This window comes from Fragaria vesca, linkage group LG4 (genome assembly GCF_000184155.1).
Source record: "Fragaria vesca subsp. vesca linkage group LG4, FraVesHawaii_1.0, whole genome shotgun sequence".
NCBI lineage: Eukaryota > Viridiplantae > Streptophyta > Magnoliopsida > Rosales > Rosaceae > Fragaria > Fragaria vesca.
In genome coordinates this window covers 7,312,075-7,327,379 of record NC_020494.1, presented here as the reverse complement: position 1 = coordinate 7,327,379, position 15,305 = coordinate 7,312,075, and the positions used below count along the sequence as shown (strand labels likewise).

General features: G+C 38.5%; 2 protein-coding genes across 2 annotated transcripts; both read right to left on the bottom strand.

Moving 5' to 3' along the window:
- Window positions 1–4,881: 4,881 nt before the first annotated feature.
- LOC101300717 (NAC domain-containing protein 19-like) lies at window positions 4,882–5,541 on the bottom strand. The gene has a single exon (XM_004297976.1). The coding sequence runs from the start codon at window positions 5,539–5,541 to the stop codon at window positions 4,882–4,884; it is 660 nt and encodes a 219-aa protein (XP_004298024.1).
- Window positions 5,542–10,798: 5,257 nt separating this feature from the next.
- LOC101300437 lies at window positions 10,799–13,569 on the bottom strand. Its single transcript, XM_004297975.1, has 2 exons — window positions 13,533–13,569; window positions 10,799–12,500 (listed from the first exon to the last, which is right to left on the bottom strand). Exon 2 carries the CDS (start codon window positions 12,236–12,238, stop codon window positions 10,799–10,801), a length of 1,440 nt encoding a protein of 479 aa, XP_004298023.1. The 5' UTR covers window positions 12,239–12,500; window positions 13,533–13,569.
- Window positions 13,570–15,305: the final 1,736 nt, after the last annotated feature.

Sequence of the window (15,305 nt, the reverse complement as noted above, 5' to 3'; positions counted from 1 at the left end):
AGAATGGGTTTAGGTTTCTTGATTGCGTTTTTTTTTTTTTTTCCGTAAGGGGGGACATTAAGCATAAACTCTATAACGTAAGAATACCCTAAAACAATATCAGGAGACCTTACATCATCAAAATATTCTAGCAAGAATTATTTAGCAAAGAGTGTGTCATTGACTATTCTGTTTGCTTTGACTAAAACATAGCGACATAACAGAAAATTAAAACTCATTAGAGCCATAAAATACTTTGTAAATCCCCTTTCCCATTATGCTCGAAATTCTCCCTGTTATAAAGTGGCTGCGACCATTTGACTACTTAAGAAACTCGTTGCCTCCTTAGGACAGGCATGACACGCTGCGTGCACTTGTCAGGACATTAGCCCACTTCGCTTGACGAGGCTTATTAATGGCATAAAGCCACTAGAAAACAAACCAAACAAGTAAAACATGTAAAAAATATAAACAAAAACAACAATACCAGCCCAGTTTAGGTCCAATAGAGTCCAAGCCCAAGCTCCACCACAAGGAGAGGACGAAGTCAATGCCAACACCGCCATCAAATTCCAACAGTCACCGCCTCACCAGAGTCGCCGGACCACCACCGTCTCTGCTCGACCAACACTTCTGCGCGAGATCAAGGCCTGATCGCACCATGTCCTGCACAAGATCGTGCCCAGTTCGGTTCTAATCTTTCCAATCCAGACAATGTTAGCACGAATCCGAGTCAGACGTCCTTCAGATCCCATCGATCTTTGCATTCGACCTGAGCTCCACCATGCTGCCGCGCCCATCTGCCACTCCAGACGATCCACCGACGACCAAACCAGATTAGATCTCGCCGAAACCTGACATTGTCCTTGCTTTCCTCCATCCTCTCGTCGCAATCCGCCGCCGCACCACCCAATTTACAAAACTGAATGGCCGGCTCCATCTAGACCCACAAAGGGTCGGTAAAGGCCCGTCTGACAACGGCAACACGGCTCGCCGCCGGACAGGGGAGGCTGGTTCAAGAGCGGATGTCCGTAAACACGTAAAAGTGCGGACGTCTCGCCTTTCTCAGCCATCAAAAGTTGACGACGTCCCTTTCTCTTGCCAGACGGACACCAGAGGCATCCCTGATAACTTTACCATGAAGATGAAGCCATGAAGATCAGATTTGAAGTTCTGGACAACAACCTCCACCCAAAACTTCAGACAAGAACATTGGCGACTGTAACTGGTATAGGACGAGTCTACCAGAAAGAGGAAGGTCACAATTGAGGTCTGGTGTCCGCTCGGTAAACACACGGATCGTGGCAAACGCATGGACGTCCGCACTTTATGGGCACACAGACGTCCTCTTCTGATCCTTTCTTTGTGTGTGTGTATATACATTGAGCTTTGGAAATCACCATATATCCTAGTTAGGAATTCCTAACGCTTTTGCAATTTAACTTCTCTATGGCAGGTTGAGAATGAACTACCTGAAAAGATTGAGAGACTTGTAAGATGCGAGGCTTCTAGTTATCAGAAGCTTTTGATGAAGAGGATAGAGGAGAATCTGGGTTCAATTACTAATTCAAAGGTACGTATTTTAGTTCTTGTATAAAGTCCATGGTACTCCAGGTTGTTTCTTACCATGCACATCATTTTCAGGCCCGGTCGATCAGTTCATGATTCTGTTACGGAGCTTCGAATATATATACATGCAATCGTGCATCCATATCTCATCCAGCTTCATGTAGAGGAGGCATGTTTATTCATTCCCTGATCATTTTAAGTTGGATTAACTTCAGTTTACCCTCCCAAGGTTTGGGGTTAACATCATTTCAGTCCCCACATTTTTAATTTTGAAATTTTACCCCCTAAAGTTTTTAATTTTCATAAATTATGCATAATTGCTGAAATTCTTAAAAAAACTGTTTCAAAAGGCAGTATTTGAATTTGGATATTAAATACTAGCATGAAATCTTAGAAAAACTGTCTTAAAAGGCAATATTTGTTGTTATATGACTATTTGAGCTCTTAAAATGAGTTATAAAGTCAAAATCAACGTCAAAATTAGACGGAATTTCAGTAATTTGGCATGATTTATGGAAATTGGAAACTTTAGGGGGTAAATTTTTAAAATTGAGAGAACGGGAGCTGAAATGATGTTAACCTCAAGCCCCAAGGGGTAAAATTTTTAATTATCACCTCGTAAACCGAAGGTTGTTCTTTATAGCTAGGTTGGATGTTCGCTGTTCTATACGTACTCTGATATATTCATCTTGAGTAGTTAGTCATTGCTCTTGAAAATTGGTTTATCACAGCAGGGCGGAAGATCGAAGAGATATTTGGAGTCACTTTTGAGTTTTGAATGAGAATAGAAAAGAGGAAGCTGCACCTGTATTGGATGATGATGATGATGCTTTAAATGATCTCTTAGCTCGCAGGTATGGATGATCAACTCTAGTACGTAGTTCATCTGTCTGCACTCTTCTTTGATATGCTTGATCATGTAAGTGAACCCAGCAGCCATTGAGAATTCATCTTTCCCTTTTGAGCATAAACATATATATCATAACTTGGCCTTTAAGAAAGGAACAGAAACATAAGCGGTGGACAAGAAGTTCAAACCTATGAAGATCTTTTCCTTCTCTTCGTTTTCGTCCATTTACAACCAAAACTCTGTAACCCCAAAGAGCTTTAGCTAAATGAAAAGTAACGTGCTTCTTATTACGTTACACAGACACCTTACACTGCAGACAATTTTAGTACCTCACCATTTTGTTTGACTGGCTTGAACTTAATTACTGCTTGTGGAGTTGTTGTGTGCGCAGCGGTCTAGGTAAACTATCTATAATTAAACTCAGAGAGGGGCTGGATTCACAATCAGACGGCATAATATGTTGGATTTGATTACTGATTTTGTTACTTTGCAAATAAGCCCTTTGTATCCTGCCTGATTTTGTCATTGTTACTTTTATGTGCCTAACTTCAATTTTTTTTTTTTAAATTTATTTATTTAATTTTTACTTAATTTGAATCAGTTCATTTCCAGAGCGGTGTCCCGCTTTAAAATTAAAGAGACCTCCTTATTTCGCTCACTTTCAGGTCGTATTTCCATATCTCAACCGTACAATGTCTAGAACATAGTGTATATATCATTCCTACACAGTTTCATCTAATTTGGAGATCATTTGGGTACCAGATTAGATTAAATAAATCAAAAGAACAAAAGTTGTCCAAACAAAATCGTTTGTGTAAATCATGATTACGAAAGCTCAAATGATCTTCAAATTGGATGAAACTTTGCAGAAATGATCTAACAACTGTGTTTTAGACACTGAAATGTGGAGTTGTGGAAATGCGACCTGAAAGTAAGCGAAATAAGCAGGTTCACATTTTAATTTCAAATCGGGACACCGCTGTAGAAGGGAATTGAATTTGAATATTGGATTATCATATGACCTTCTCTCTTGCAGTGAGCGAGTCAGAAGAATTGATGTTAGAATTTAGTTAGAAAAATTCGATTTTAAGGGTACCTGATGTCGAAGCTAGCTGCATGTTATTCCTGTTTATTTAGATCATTAGATGCATTGAAAATTAAGTAAAAAAAAAAAAATGCTTTGGAGAGTCTATCTCTCTAAACTTAGAGAGAAACTAGATATGCAATCCAGCTCCTTCCCCCTTCTTTCTTGCCTAGATTTAGATCCCTCCGGATCTAGATCGAAGACTTGAGAGTTGAGGGTGGGTTCTCTTGGCCTCTTCTCTTCTATCTCTTGATATCAATCGATCCAATTTCCTTCTCACCTCAGCGGTGATTTTGCCCGTTTTGTGGTTATTATTCTGATTTATGTTCAGCCATAGAGGACTTGGTTCCTCCCTTTTTTGCCGATCCAACAACCTTTTCAAATCCGGAAACCTCCATCAATCCCCTCACCCACAACCTTTCATGAGCTCCCCTCCATCTACCAAAGAATTGATCACTTACCAAAAGGTTTATGGGTGCTCACGCATGGTGTTCCACCCCCCATTCACCATCAGTTTTGTTATCCGGTTACGGTTTTTGTCCCAATTTGGTGGCCTCACTTCCCTTTCGAATCAAGTCTCTTATGTGGATTTGAGAAAGCTAGCTATTGTATGGTGTGGATTCCTCTCTTTCATCTCTAATTTCTGTGGGTTTCATTGGATTTGTGTTGTTGGATTTTATTAGCAACGGTTATCGGACTTCATCCCTTTATTTTGGCACATCTCGTGACCTCTTGGTCTCTGGCAGCGGTGGCGGTGGCGGCGTCGGCGTCGGCGGCGACAACGTCAGCAACAGTGGCTAGGGTTTGTTTACGTGGCGGCGGTTGTGTTAGAAAATTAGGGTTTGATGTAAACTTTTATCTTTTTAGGGTTACCCTATAGCCTCTTTTATCCTTTTTATGTGGATTGGGCTGAATGTTAATTTTTCTTAAGTTAATTTGTAATTGGGCATTTTTGGCTCCTCTAATGGGTTTACCCATTTTATTAATGAATCTTTCATTAATTACCAAAAAAAAAAAAAAAAGATGCATCGAAAATCTTTAATTACCAACTTTTATCTATGTGAATGTTTGTTTAATTTTTGTGACTTGCAATCTAGCATGTATCTAAAGGTTGGGGGACAAATACTTAGACTATTCACTCATTCCTTGGATAATTCTTTCTCCATCTTTCTTACAGACGGCTAGCTTATTACATTATCATCTTTTCGAAACATGATCATTCTTTAACATGTACTTTCAACGATTTTTGATATATGTATCTAGGTTGAACCCAACTTTCTTCTGTAAAACTGAAAACCTAATTTTAAGCTAATCAATTTAAGCAGCGAGATTTATTAACACAATTCAAGAGGGAGTAGCCTCAGACAACTGATCATGATCTGACACACATCTTCCTCGATCAGTCATCACTCATCAGTAAGTTCTCCATCTCCTCTAAGCTCACTGTCTCTGAATCTTTATGATCATTATTTTTCTTAGCCTCAGGAAGGTCTCCATCTTGTTGATCATCACCACCGTCGCAACTCGTCTCATCTCCTTCTTGATCTTCTGAATTCTTTTTGACCGATCTACTTTTCTTTCTAACAATACAAAGAACGTAGTCTTTCGCTTTACGTTTGTTTCTCAATAAAGATGCATCAAGTTCAAACTCGTGCATGAGCCAGCGATCGTTTTGTGCCGAGTCCTTGTCGTTTCCGTAGCGAAATCTTCTTCTCTTGCCAATAACCCTTTGAGACGCCGCAAGTACTTCTTTGGGGGCGTCTTCGCCTTTCCAGGTGCCGCTGCCGACTGTTCGTTTTATGTGCTTGCCCTTTGGAGTCTTGGTCTTTAGCTGGGTGAAGAAGTAGAGGTCTGTCCTTTCTTTGTCTGTCGCTGATAATTCTTGGAAATAATCATTCCATATCTGCCATGGTTCTTTTTTTCCATACAGATCGCAGAAAGGGACAAGCTCTTGGGCAAAGTCTTCTCCGTCGAGTTTGGGACGAAGATAATGAACAAGGAGTTGTTCTTTGTCTGGCCTAAACTTGTAGCCCGGAGGAAGATCATCATCAACTGCCATGGGATTTTGTACGGACGGACACGAAGCGCACATGCTTTGTTTCTTGTCTTCTTGAATAGTTTCTAATTTCTGCTGCGTTGGGAATAATATGGTAAAATGATCGATTGACTACCCTTGACAGAATTCCTTCATATTTATAGATAATGAAGGCTAGCTAGGTAAACCTAATCCAGGAGGGAGAACCTAATCCAGGTGGGAGAAGACTGGAAAATTAGTTACGTGCACACGTACGTAGAGTCCGGTTAAACGTAGTGAATTGATAACTAATCAACCTTGTGGAGGCAGTGGAGCTACACTACACACGAACGTAAATAAGGATCAATCAACACCATCCATATTCTTGAGCTTAATCGATGATGTTTGTGTGAATAATTACTCTAGCTAGGGAGTCATCGCATGCACGACGTCATCCCACACGCATGCCCATCATATCTCTAGGTTGCATGCATGCACCACTACGTACTATATCAAATCCTTAAGAAATCGTTGGAAATGCCATACACATATTTGATATTTGTTTCTTGTCTTCTTGAACAGTTTTTAATTTCTTGGTGAGATGATGGAGTGTACACCTAACAGTATTCGTATATTTATAACACTACGGATCGGAATCTTCAGCTTCAGAAAACCTAGCTAAATCTTAGCTAGTTACAAGACACGTACGTACGTATTAAGCTAGTAACCTATTCCCTTTTTCTTTTCGATGAGTAGACCACTCAGAAAAACAAATGAACACTATCTTCATATATATATGTAAACAAGAAATGCAACTCAGGTTACCCTGATATCCTTTTTGTTGTAGCAGGCTCTCCGTGCAAACTTTTTTCTTCAGTAATCAAATCAGACACTAACTCAAGCCCACAGTTTGCAGGCTTTGAATTAAATAGCTTTTGATAGTCTAGAATCTCATTATTATTCCAAATGTTCAATTTTTTGCCATCTTCTGTTTGCCATTGCACACTAGAAAATAGAATTGGTCTACCTTTGGATGATCATGCGCCAAGAAGAGGGTGATTCAGCCACATCAGCTTCCCAAAAGAGCAATTTGGGTGATTTGTAGCTCTAAGTATACGGAATGAGGGAGTTTGGACTTGTAACAATGTTCCCAACTATTTTTGCTATTCCAAGTTTATAAACATAGAGATTTTTTAAAACCGAAAGCACTCATGTTTAGTCAAGAACAATCTCTTCCAGCTCCTCCAATGAATCTTTGTCTTACTTTCTGTATCAACCCTAATTTTTTTTTAGCACAGCTAGAGTTGGGGACTATCATCACACAGAGCCTTCGGCAAGAAGCAAGGCATTCTTTGAGCCACATCCTTAATGAGGTACTTTTCCAGAAGAACTTAATAATTTAGGCTTCCAATAGATGAGCTTCCTTGACAACTTTTGATGCAGCGGAAATATAAACGTTGGAATCCACCAACGGCGACTTGAATCCACAAGTCTGGTTTTCTCGAATCCACGAGAGCATTTGGAATCCACCAGAAAATTGAGATAAACTCAAGAGTTTTTATTAATATGAAAGCTGACGACTACAACCGATTAAGGGTCCTTATATAGGAGAAACTAAACCCTAGGGCAACTAACAACCAAGCCTAAAAGCCCATAGGTTAAAAGAAAGCAAAATCCAAAATAAACTAAAAACCTAAAATAATATTAAATGCCGAATCGGATATATAAAACGATATCTTTTTGCCTAAATCTGACAGGGATCACTAAAATGAGTCTTGTAGATCCCGTTGTTCCCATTCCGGAAAGGTCTCATGCGTCCCAAACGGACGTTCTGGCCAAAAATTACTCCAAATCAGATTTAACAGATTTTGCGCAACAAACCCGAAAAGTCCAAAACAACATCTTCTTGAATATTCCAGCGGCTAGCAACCTCATGATACGAGAATTACCGATCTTTAAATCATTCTTTCTGATTATTCGCCGCTTCCTTACTTTTATTTTTTTCTGTCTAAATTTATCCCATTCTCGTTCTACATCAACTTTTCTTTCATGTATGCAGATATTGCAGTCTTGGATTTACCAAGTCTCATAGGCAAACCCTAGTACCTATCATGCTCTGCGACCATATTCACTTCCAAAATAGAAGCTACCGTGTGCTGCAAATCAGGGTGAACGTTTCTGCTAAACACAACACTACTTTTCTGATAATTAATTTTCTGCCCTGAAGCAAGTTCATATATAGAAGGTTAGAAGCTTTCTTTTGTGGCCCTCATCCTCACAAGCTGCTTGAAAGATGAAACTATCAACTGCAAAGAACAGAATGCTTAAACTAGGTGCAATTGGACACATTTTAAGTCCCTTATAATATATATGGAGATAACTGATGATCTCCTTGTCTGAAACCACGAGTTGGGATTATTGAAAGTAGCAAGCTCACCATTAAGTAAGACAGAGTACTTGACAGATATAACACAATTCATTATTGCCTCAATCAATTTAGTTTGAAAAACCCAATTTGAAAGCATAGCTTGCTGAAAGCCCCGACTGAATTATCAGCAATTAGCCGTTGCTATGGTTTTATTTTGCAAGTTGTTTGAATATTTGTAATTAATTTGAGGCCTCCTTTCTGTAACTGAACTGTCCAAATTTTAGTTCAGTGTATTTGAATTTATTCCAACAGTTACTAAGGACTATATATATATAATCTTTCTCCTGTAAGTTTCTTCCACCTGTAGAGCATCTTATACTAGTCTGACCAGACTTCAAACTGAAAGTTACAGCTCACAAAACTTAAAGACATTCTGATAGAAATTTTACACTACACTGCACTGGACTTAAAGACATTCTCTACTATTGTTACTGTAAACTATCTGATTTTGCTAAAAAAAAAAAAAACTAGGATCATAATAACTACTGTCCTTAGAAAAGTTAGAAGAACTACTAGTCCTTTATCTGCACAGCCTCTTTTACAAATATTCCTTATGCTGGTTTAACTACGGTTGTCATTCTTTTTTATTTTTATTATACAGGCTTACTGCTTACATATTGATATGCTTATTTCTGACTTCCAGTAAGAGCCCCTCAAAGCAGATGCCAAATGAACTATTTCCCACCACGAAGGATGCATTTGAATGATGGAATCAGCAGAAGGCTCTTCTGAAGAGATAATAGTAATTAAGTCGCTGGTTCTAACATCAAATATATAATATTTTTTTTTTTGCTAAGCCTGACTACTTTGTGGAATATGTACATGCCTATTTGAAATGTGTAAATACACATATCTGGTTAAAGTATCAGATAATTGAATCTGTTAGAAACTTAACTACATCAATGATATACCCGCGGCATTGCAAGCGTTTGCTGCCTAGTAACAACTGAAGTTGCATTCATTGCAGAACAAGCAACTTGACATTCCTTCTGTTGATTACCTATTTATTTATCAGTACTGACTAAAAGAATACTTGGTAAATGCGTATACTTTTTTTTTTTTTTTTTTCTTCTTCTTTTGACAATCGGTAAATGTCTAAAAATGAAAATGAGTATGCCTATTTGCATATACAACAGGAATAAGGTTGGCCTAGCTAATAAGTATACCTGTATCATGTTAACTTCCCTTTCTTGGTTGGAAGAATTTCGTAAAGCAAGACAGGCGGAAGCAAAACCGAAAAAGCGAGCTAAGGCTTCATGGAAGCCTGTTTTGAATGGCTTTTTAAAATTGAACGTTGATGGCAGCTTCTTGCCACAGATTACACATGGAGGCACTGGTGCTGTACTAAGGAATAACACAGGTCAGTTTCAGGCGGCTTTTGCAGTCCATACAAATTCTATGGCTTCTGCTAAACAGGTTGAAGACGATGCATTCAGGCGGCTTTTGCAGTCCATACAAATTCTTGCCATTAAAGAATCGAAGGCCTTGAAATGTTGAAGAGGATGCATTTAAGTAATGTGATAGCTGAGTCTGACTGTCTAGAAGCAACTGTGGATATTTACAATTCTCAGAATAGTAGTGTAGCTAAAGCTGGACTGATTGATGACATTAGAATAGACCTGAACACTTGGCAAAGTGTCAATCTGTCACACTCCTAGAGTTTGTAATGCAGTAGCTCGTCATTTAGCTAGCATAGCCTTTGAAAATAGGCACAGTCTTTCTGGTTTAATCAAGCTCCAGAATGCATTCTGGATCTTGTTTTCTGATAATAATCAACTATTTTAGTGGAGCTCATTAGTCTGCAGAGAAAGAGAACTATATGCAAACTATATCTTCCTCCTCAAGGAAAATAATGAAAGGATATATTTTTGCCCCAGGTATTGACCTAGCTCGAATGCCATTCCTTATTTCACAAAACGGTTATTTCTTCAGTCAGATTATTAGCAAGCAACTAGCATCCTTCAGATTTCAAGGAGACCAGCTTTATAGATATGGTCATTGATACATGTTAGTCACTTGTTTGTTCTGTTCGACTTATATTTGGAACAAGCAATATGCACAAGGTCCTGTTGATATTTCCTTTCCATATAATTTTCAATTTGGATTTGTCTATTAGTTTGATTTCATACTTGTTAAGTGGAGTAGATGGTGTAGGATTTGATTAAATTTTCTGTTCCAGGTTTGCTTGTAGTGGCGTAGATGGCTGATATTGTTTTACTTGTAATTCTAGCCACCAGAGAAGACGACCGTTTTACTTTCAATCTCTGATGCCATGCATTGATCTCCTCCCTAGTCCATAGTTCATCAGTTCATCCAAGCGATCCATCTGAGGAGCAACGCTTTCCATTCTATCTTTACGCACGCGCAATTGCAATGACAAAGAAGTGTACCAAATTTCCTACTCCATTTCAGTAGACCAACTTTGCATCTATTCAATTTGGTCCTCCATTGATGGTGGATATATTAACTCAATGAAATGAAATCAAGATCAACTACAAGCAGATAAGAAACATGATCCCCAATAATTGAACACTCATAAACGTTCCGTTAGCTGAACAACAGAAAAAGAAAAGAAGTTCTGGACTAATCTTATGAATTCAACACTATAAAATAGTAGAGAAGAATTGGAAACATATTGAGATCGCTCATAAACATGCCAAATTTACTATTGACCAACCATTTTGAGTTTACAGCTACAGACTAACCATTTTGAATGGGCTACCCTCCTTGGGTCAATGATCCATGCAAAGATAGTGTCTAAATCTACATACAACAAGGCAAACAATCCAGCTATTATCGCAAATCTGCAGAAAACATTTCAGACAGATTGTGTCCTGGTACGATATGTACAATTTTAGCATTCTTTTCTACCAACTACCAAGGATCCAAGAGTTGCCCATCTCTGCCTTTAAGATCATCTGCAGTCCAAAAATGACCATTCTCCCTGTAGTTTAATGTCTCAATCTTCTCACCACCAAGGTCATCCAAATCCAGATCGTCAGACTTGAACAACTCCTGGAAGCCATCATCATAATCATCATCATCATCATCATCGTCACTGTTATCACCATTACAGACATCAATCCTAGTGTTATTACGGTGAGCTTTCCTCCACCCTCTTCTCAACCTCTTGCTTTCCCTGACCAACTCCATCAACTTTTCCTTTATCACCAAAGTTTCTTTCTTCTTGTCTAAAAGGGAACCATTCTCATCATAGCCCTCCACCAAGAGGACAGAATCCCTCTGCCCTTTCAAGCTCACATAGAATAACTCAGGGTGCCTCACAATCATCCCTCTCAACTTGTTGGGCAGACCAAACTCTTTTCTAAAATGTGTCAGGTGGTCTACTAATGTTCTCTTTTCAACCATCATGCCTAATATTTCTCTCACCACCAAACAAGCTCTTTTCTCTGCCTCAATTGACTCTTTTGGCATTTCCAAGGCAGCGGTACTGTAAGGGCACACATCTGGAATTTCTCTAAATCTGATCAAAAAGTCTTGGTGTCGCCTCTTTAGATTCAGCCCCTTCCGAAGATTCAAATGTTTGAACTTTAAAGGCCTGTCTACTATCAGCCCAAGCGATTGAATTTGAAGAGACGGCAAAGGTTTTGCCAAGTCTTGGTCCCAGGATACAAGCTCAAGTGCACGACCATAAGAGGTATCTATAGTCTTGAATTTTTCTGGATGGTCATTGCAGAGACGAGACCGAAAGTTAGGGTGAAGACCAAGATCAGGACCAAGGTGAACCAACTTTGACAGAACTAGCCGATGATGAGAAGAAAGCATAAGAAGTTTCTGGAGTTTGGTAGCCAAGGAATCAGAGATGGCTGATCTTAGACTTGATTCCTCAGCAGCAAGGGCAGCCGCAGCTGGGGTTAGACGGACACAGAGTTGTGATAATGACTTAGATGCATTGAATGGCATAGGTGCTGTAGGAATTGAGAAGACTTCAAAAATGGTAGGGTAACGATGGATCATCGAAAGGATGGACCGGGGCTTTGGTAGGGAAAGGTAGGATCGACATTTATTAAGAATCTGAAGTGGAATATAGCATTTTGGTTTGGAAAGGAGCAGTGTTTGTAGTTTTAGGACAAACCGAATCTTGTTCTGTTTCACAATATGCCTGTCTAGTGAAGGACTACGGACAGTTTTAACAGATGAGCAAGAAATTGGAAAAGAGATGTTTTTGGTTTTACTGATGTTTTTATGATTTCTGCTGACTTCAAATAAGTGAGGATTCCAAGGAAGGAAGTCAGAACGGAAAGAAGCAATGGGCAAAAAGTTTTGCGATGAGAAAGGCAACAACAACGCCATATCATGCAATCAGAAGCTTTCTATCCTACACTAATCTATTTCTCTGGGAGACTCTGCTGGGTGTAACAATAACGTCATCAGTCTCGCATGGTGCACATGATAGTAACCCAAAGCACTTCTCCATAATGGTTTCTCATGACTGGGATGAAGCAAAGCTGTCATCATACAATTGTGTCTTATGCAGCCACTCATTTATTTACCATAGATGACAGTGTACTAAATCTTGTTACAACATTTTGTTATCATCTTCATTGTCATCTTCCTATACCCATAAACAATAACCAAGGTTATGCAATTTAACAGATGGAAAAACCTATATATAAACACCAAGCTAGGAAAATGGTTGACAATTCCTGCATCAACTTAAGGATTATAGCAAACATACCATTCAAAGTGGAAATAGTACAATTGACCAAAAAAAAAGTGGAAATAGTACTGTGCCTAGGGAACTGACATGTTTAAATGGAAAACGTAAAAACAGCATTAAACAGATTTAGAAAGAGATAATAATATACAAAATCTACATAGTAAGAACTCCATTTGGCATCATTTCAAATTACTTTCAATTCACTGTACTTACACCCCCACAGGTAATCCTTGTCCATAGAGGAACCTTCTGTTAAATAGAAATTCACATGTACCATTAGCAATGAAACAAACACTAAGCTTACACCTACAGATAATGTGAAATCACTTCTGGCTCTTAAGCTAAAATCCCAGGCATTGCTCAATCACCGAGTTTTCAAGTTCCACTTATACAAGAAGCAAAACAAAGGAAAAGAAAACCTCTGTCTAAAGAATGTCCTGATCATTATAACGAAAAGGGTAAAAATGGTTCCATCTATTAGTGAAGGTATAAGCTTATTGTTTAAGGTCAATGTGTATCATATTAGTGATATTACTTTCATACTTGATGTCACTGAGACCTCAGCTAAGCATTATCAGAGACGAAAGAGCTCACAGAATGAGTGGTGCATTGGAAAAGCAAAGAAGCATAGAAGCCTTACACCACTAAGTCGACAACAACTAAGAATGAAGGATATTGGCAGAAAACCCCAACTCTCAAGGATGAGATTCAAATCTCATAAATATATGATAGAAACCTCATAATCACAAGACAAGAATGTACTGAAAACAGTAAGAATCAAGCAAAACAAGTAGAATCAAGACTCACCCATTCAAAATCGAATGGCAAAATTTCATTCTAGCTCTCCCTCTTCTTTTTCGAAGGCTAAACTAGTGAAGATCGAGGAATTCAGAACAAACAAGTGGAGAGAGGAAGGACTTGACTTACCGACGGAGCTACGCTTAGAGTTTCAGCTTCATACTTGTGTGTTCTCCGCGATTCCCGTTTATGTCATTTGGATGACAAAATTGTGTAGATGATATTTAAGCTCCGGTTTCATTTTGGGATATTTTTGTCTCTTTCTTATTTACTTTTTTTTTTTTACTTTTTTTTTTACCTCTGGATCCTAGACTCCTTGTAGTCTTTGTGATGGTCGGCCAGTACCAATATCTCATAAATTTTAACCAAGGCATCCTCCATCACAACTCTAGGATAAACAAACACTTCGATCCTCCATTTGCAATCTAATCTTGATCAGTTAAATGTCCTCCAAAACAAGTGTTTTGTAGACTTCATAAGCCATGCGATTAATACCTAGCTTCAAGATCTAGAAGTGCATTATCAAAATTTGTAAACCCAATGATACATGAGACGATGAAGCATCCGGGATCTCCAAATTCCGAAGGAAGCTTTTGTTGAATCATGGATGAGGCTCCTCTTTAAAAAACACTCTCATCATCTTTATATCTGTCTCTTGTTTGTGCATAATTCCTTCAAGTACATGGCATATGAGGGTACTTGCTTAATGGCATATAAGGGTGCTGCTAGATGTACCCAGCAAAATACTAAGTAGACCCAGCAAACTTTATACACCCAGCAAAATCATCCAATTTCTATCCACACCCAGCAACATTCCAATAATACCCTTAAGTACGTTCATAAACCCAAAAGCCCTCGACGAGAAATACACGATTACCACTGCTGCTGATATGGTTGGGTTCTAAACTTGATTTTGGCACAGAGTGGCTGTCGTGATGGTTGCAAAGACGGAAGCCAGAATTAGCTCTTATAAAGGAAGAGTTCCGAATTTAAACTTCTCATTGTTGATTAATTGAAGATCGACACAGAATTTAAACTTCTCATTGTAGATTAATTGAAGACCGACTTTATGTATGTATACTGGTGCCCAGAAAGTATAAGGCTGGAGCTTGGTGGATTAGGGTACCAACGAAGGGTCTGTCAACTTGTATGTCTAGTTTCAAGATTCGAACTGAAATGTCAATATGCATGAATGCATCTCCTTGAAATTGTCAATTGCAAGTTTTCAATACAACACAATTAAGGAACTAATTTGTTTTCTTTGTTGGGTTTTGTTGGAGATATATTGCTTGTTTTTTTTTTTTTTTTTTTTTTTTTTTTCCGATTAGGATCGATTGGGTTTGCTGGGTAGCATTTGAAATGTTTTGCTGGGTTTCATCACAGTAAGGGTATAATTGGAAATTATAAAATTTTAATGGGTTTGAAAATGATGTTGGGTCTACTCAGTTATTTTCTAGGTACATTTAGCAACACCCTATTGAAATATTAATATCAATATTCACCTTATCTTAATATGGTAAATGGGCTCTCAAGTATTTCTGTTAAATCATTTACCGCTATCAGAGAACTTCTGTAGCTGCTGTAATTGAAACTGACTCAGAGATGGTGCAGCAACAATTGTGTAGATCAGAGGAAATCAATACCTCCCTGTTGGGACGACTTTATGATGACTTAAGCTCCATTTTGGTATCTCATCCTAATATGCAGATTGTTCATACTAGAAGAAATGCTAACGAGGCAGCACATCTAATGGCTGCGCATGCTAGCTCTCTAGTGCAGGAACGTTTTTCTTCACCCTCGTTTTTACTAGCTGTCACTGCAGCTAATGTTGTCGTATGTAATTTTCCATTTTATCAATAAAGGGCTGACCTTTTCTACCTCAGGAAAAAAAAAAAAAAAGAA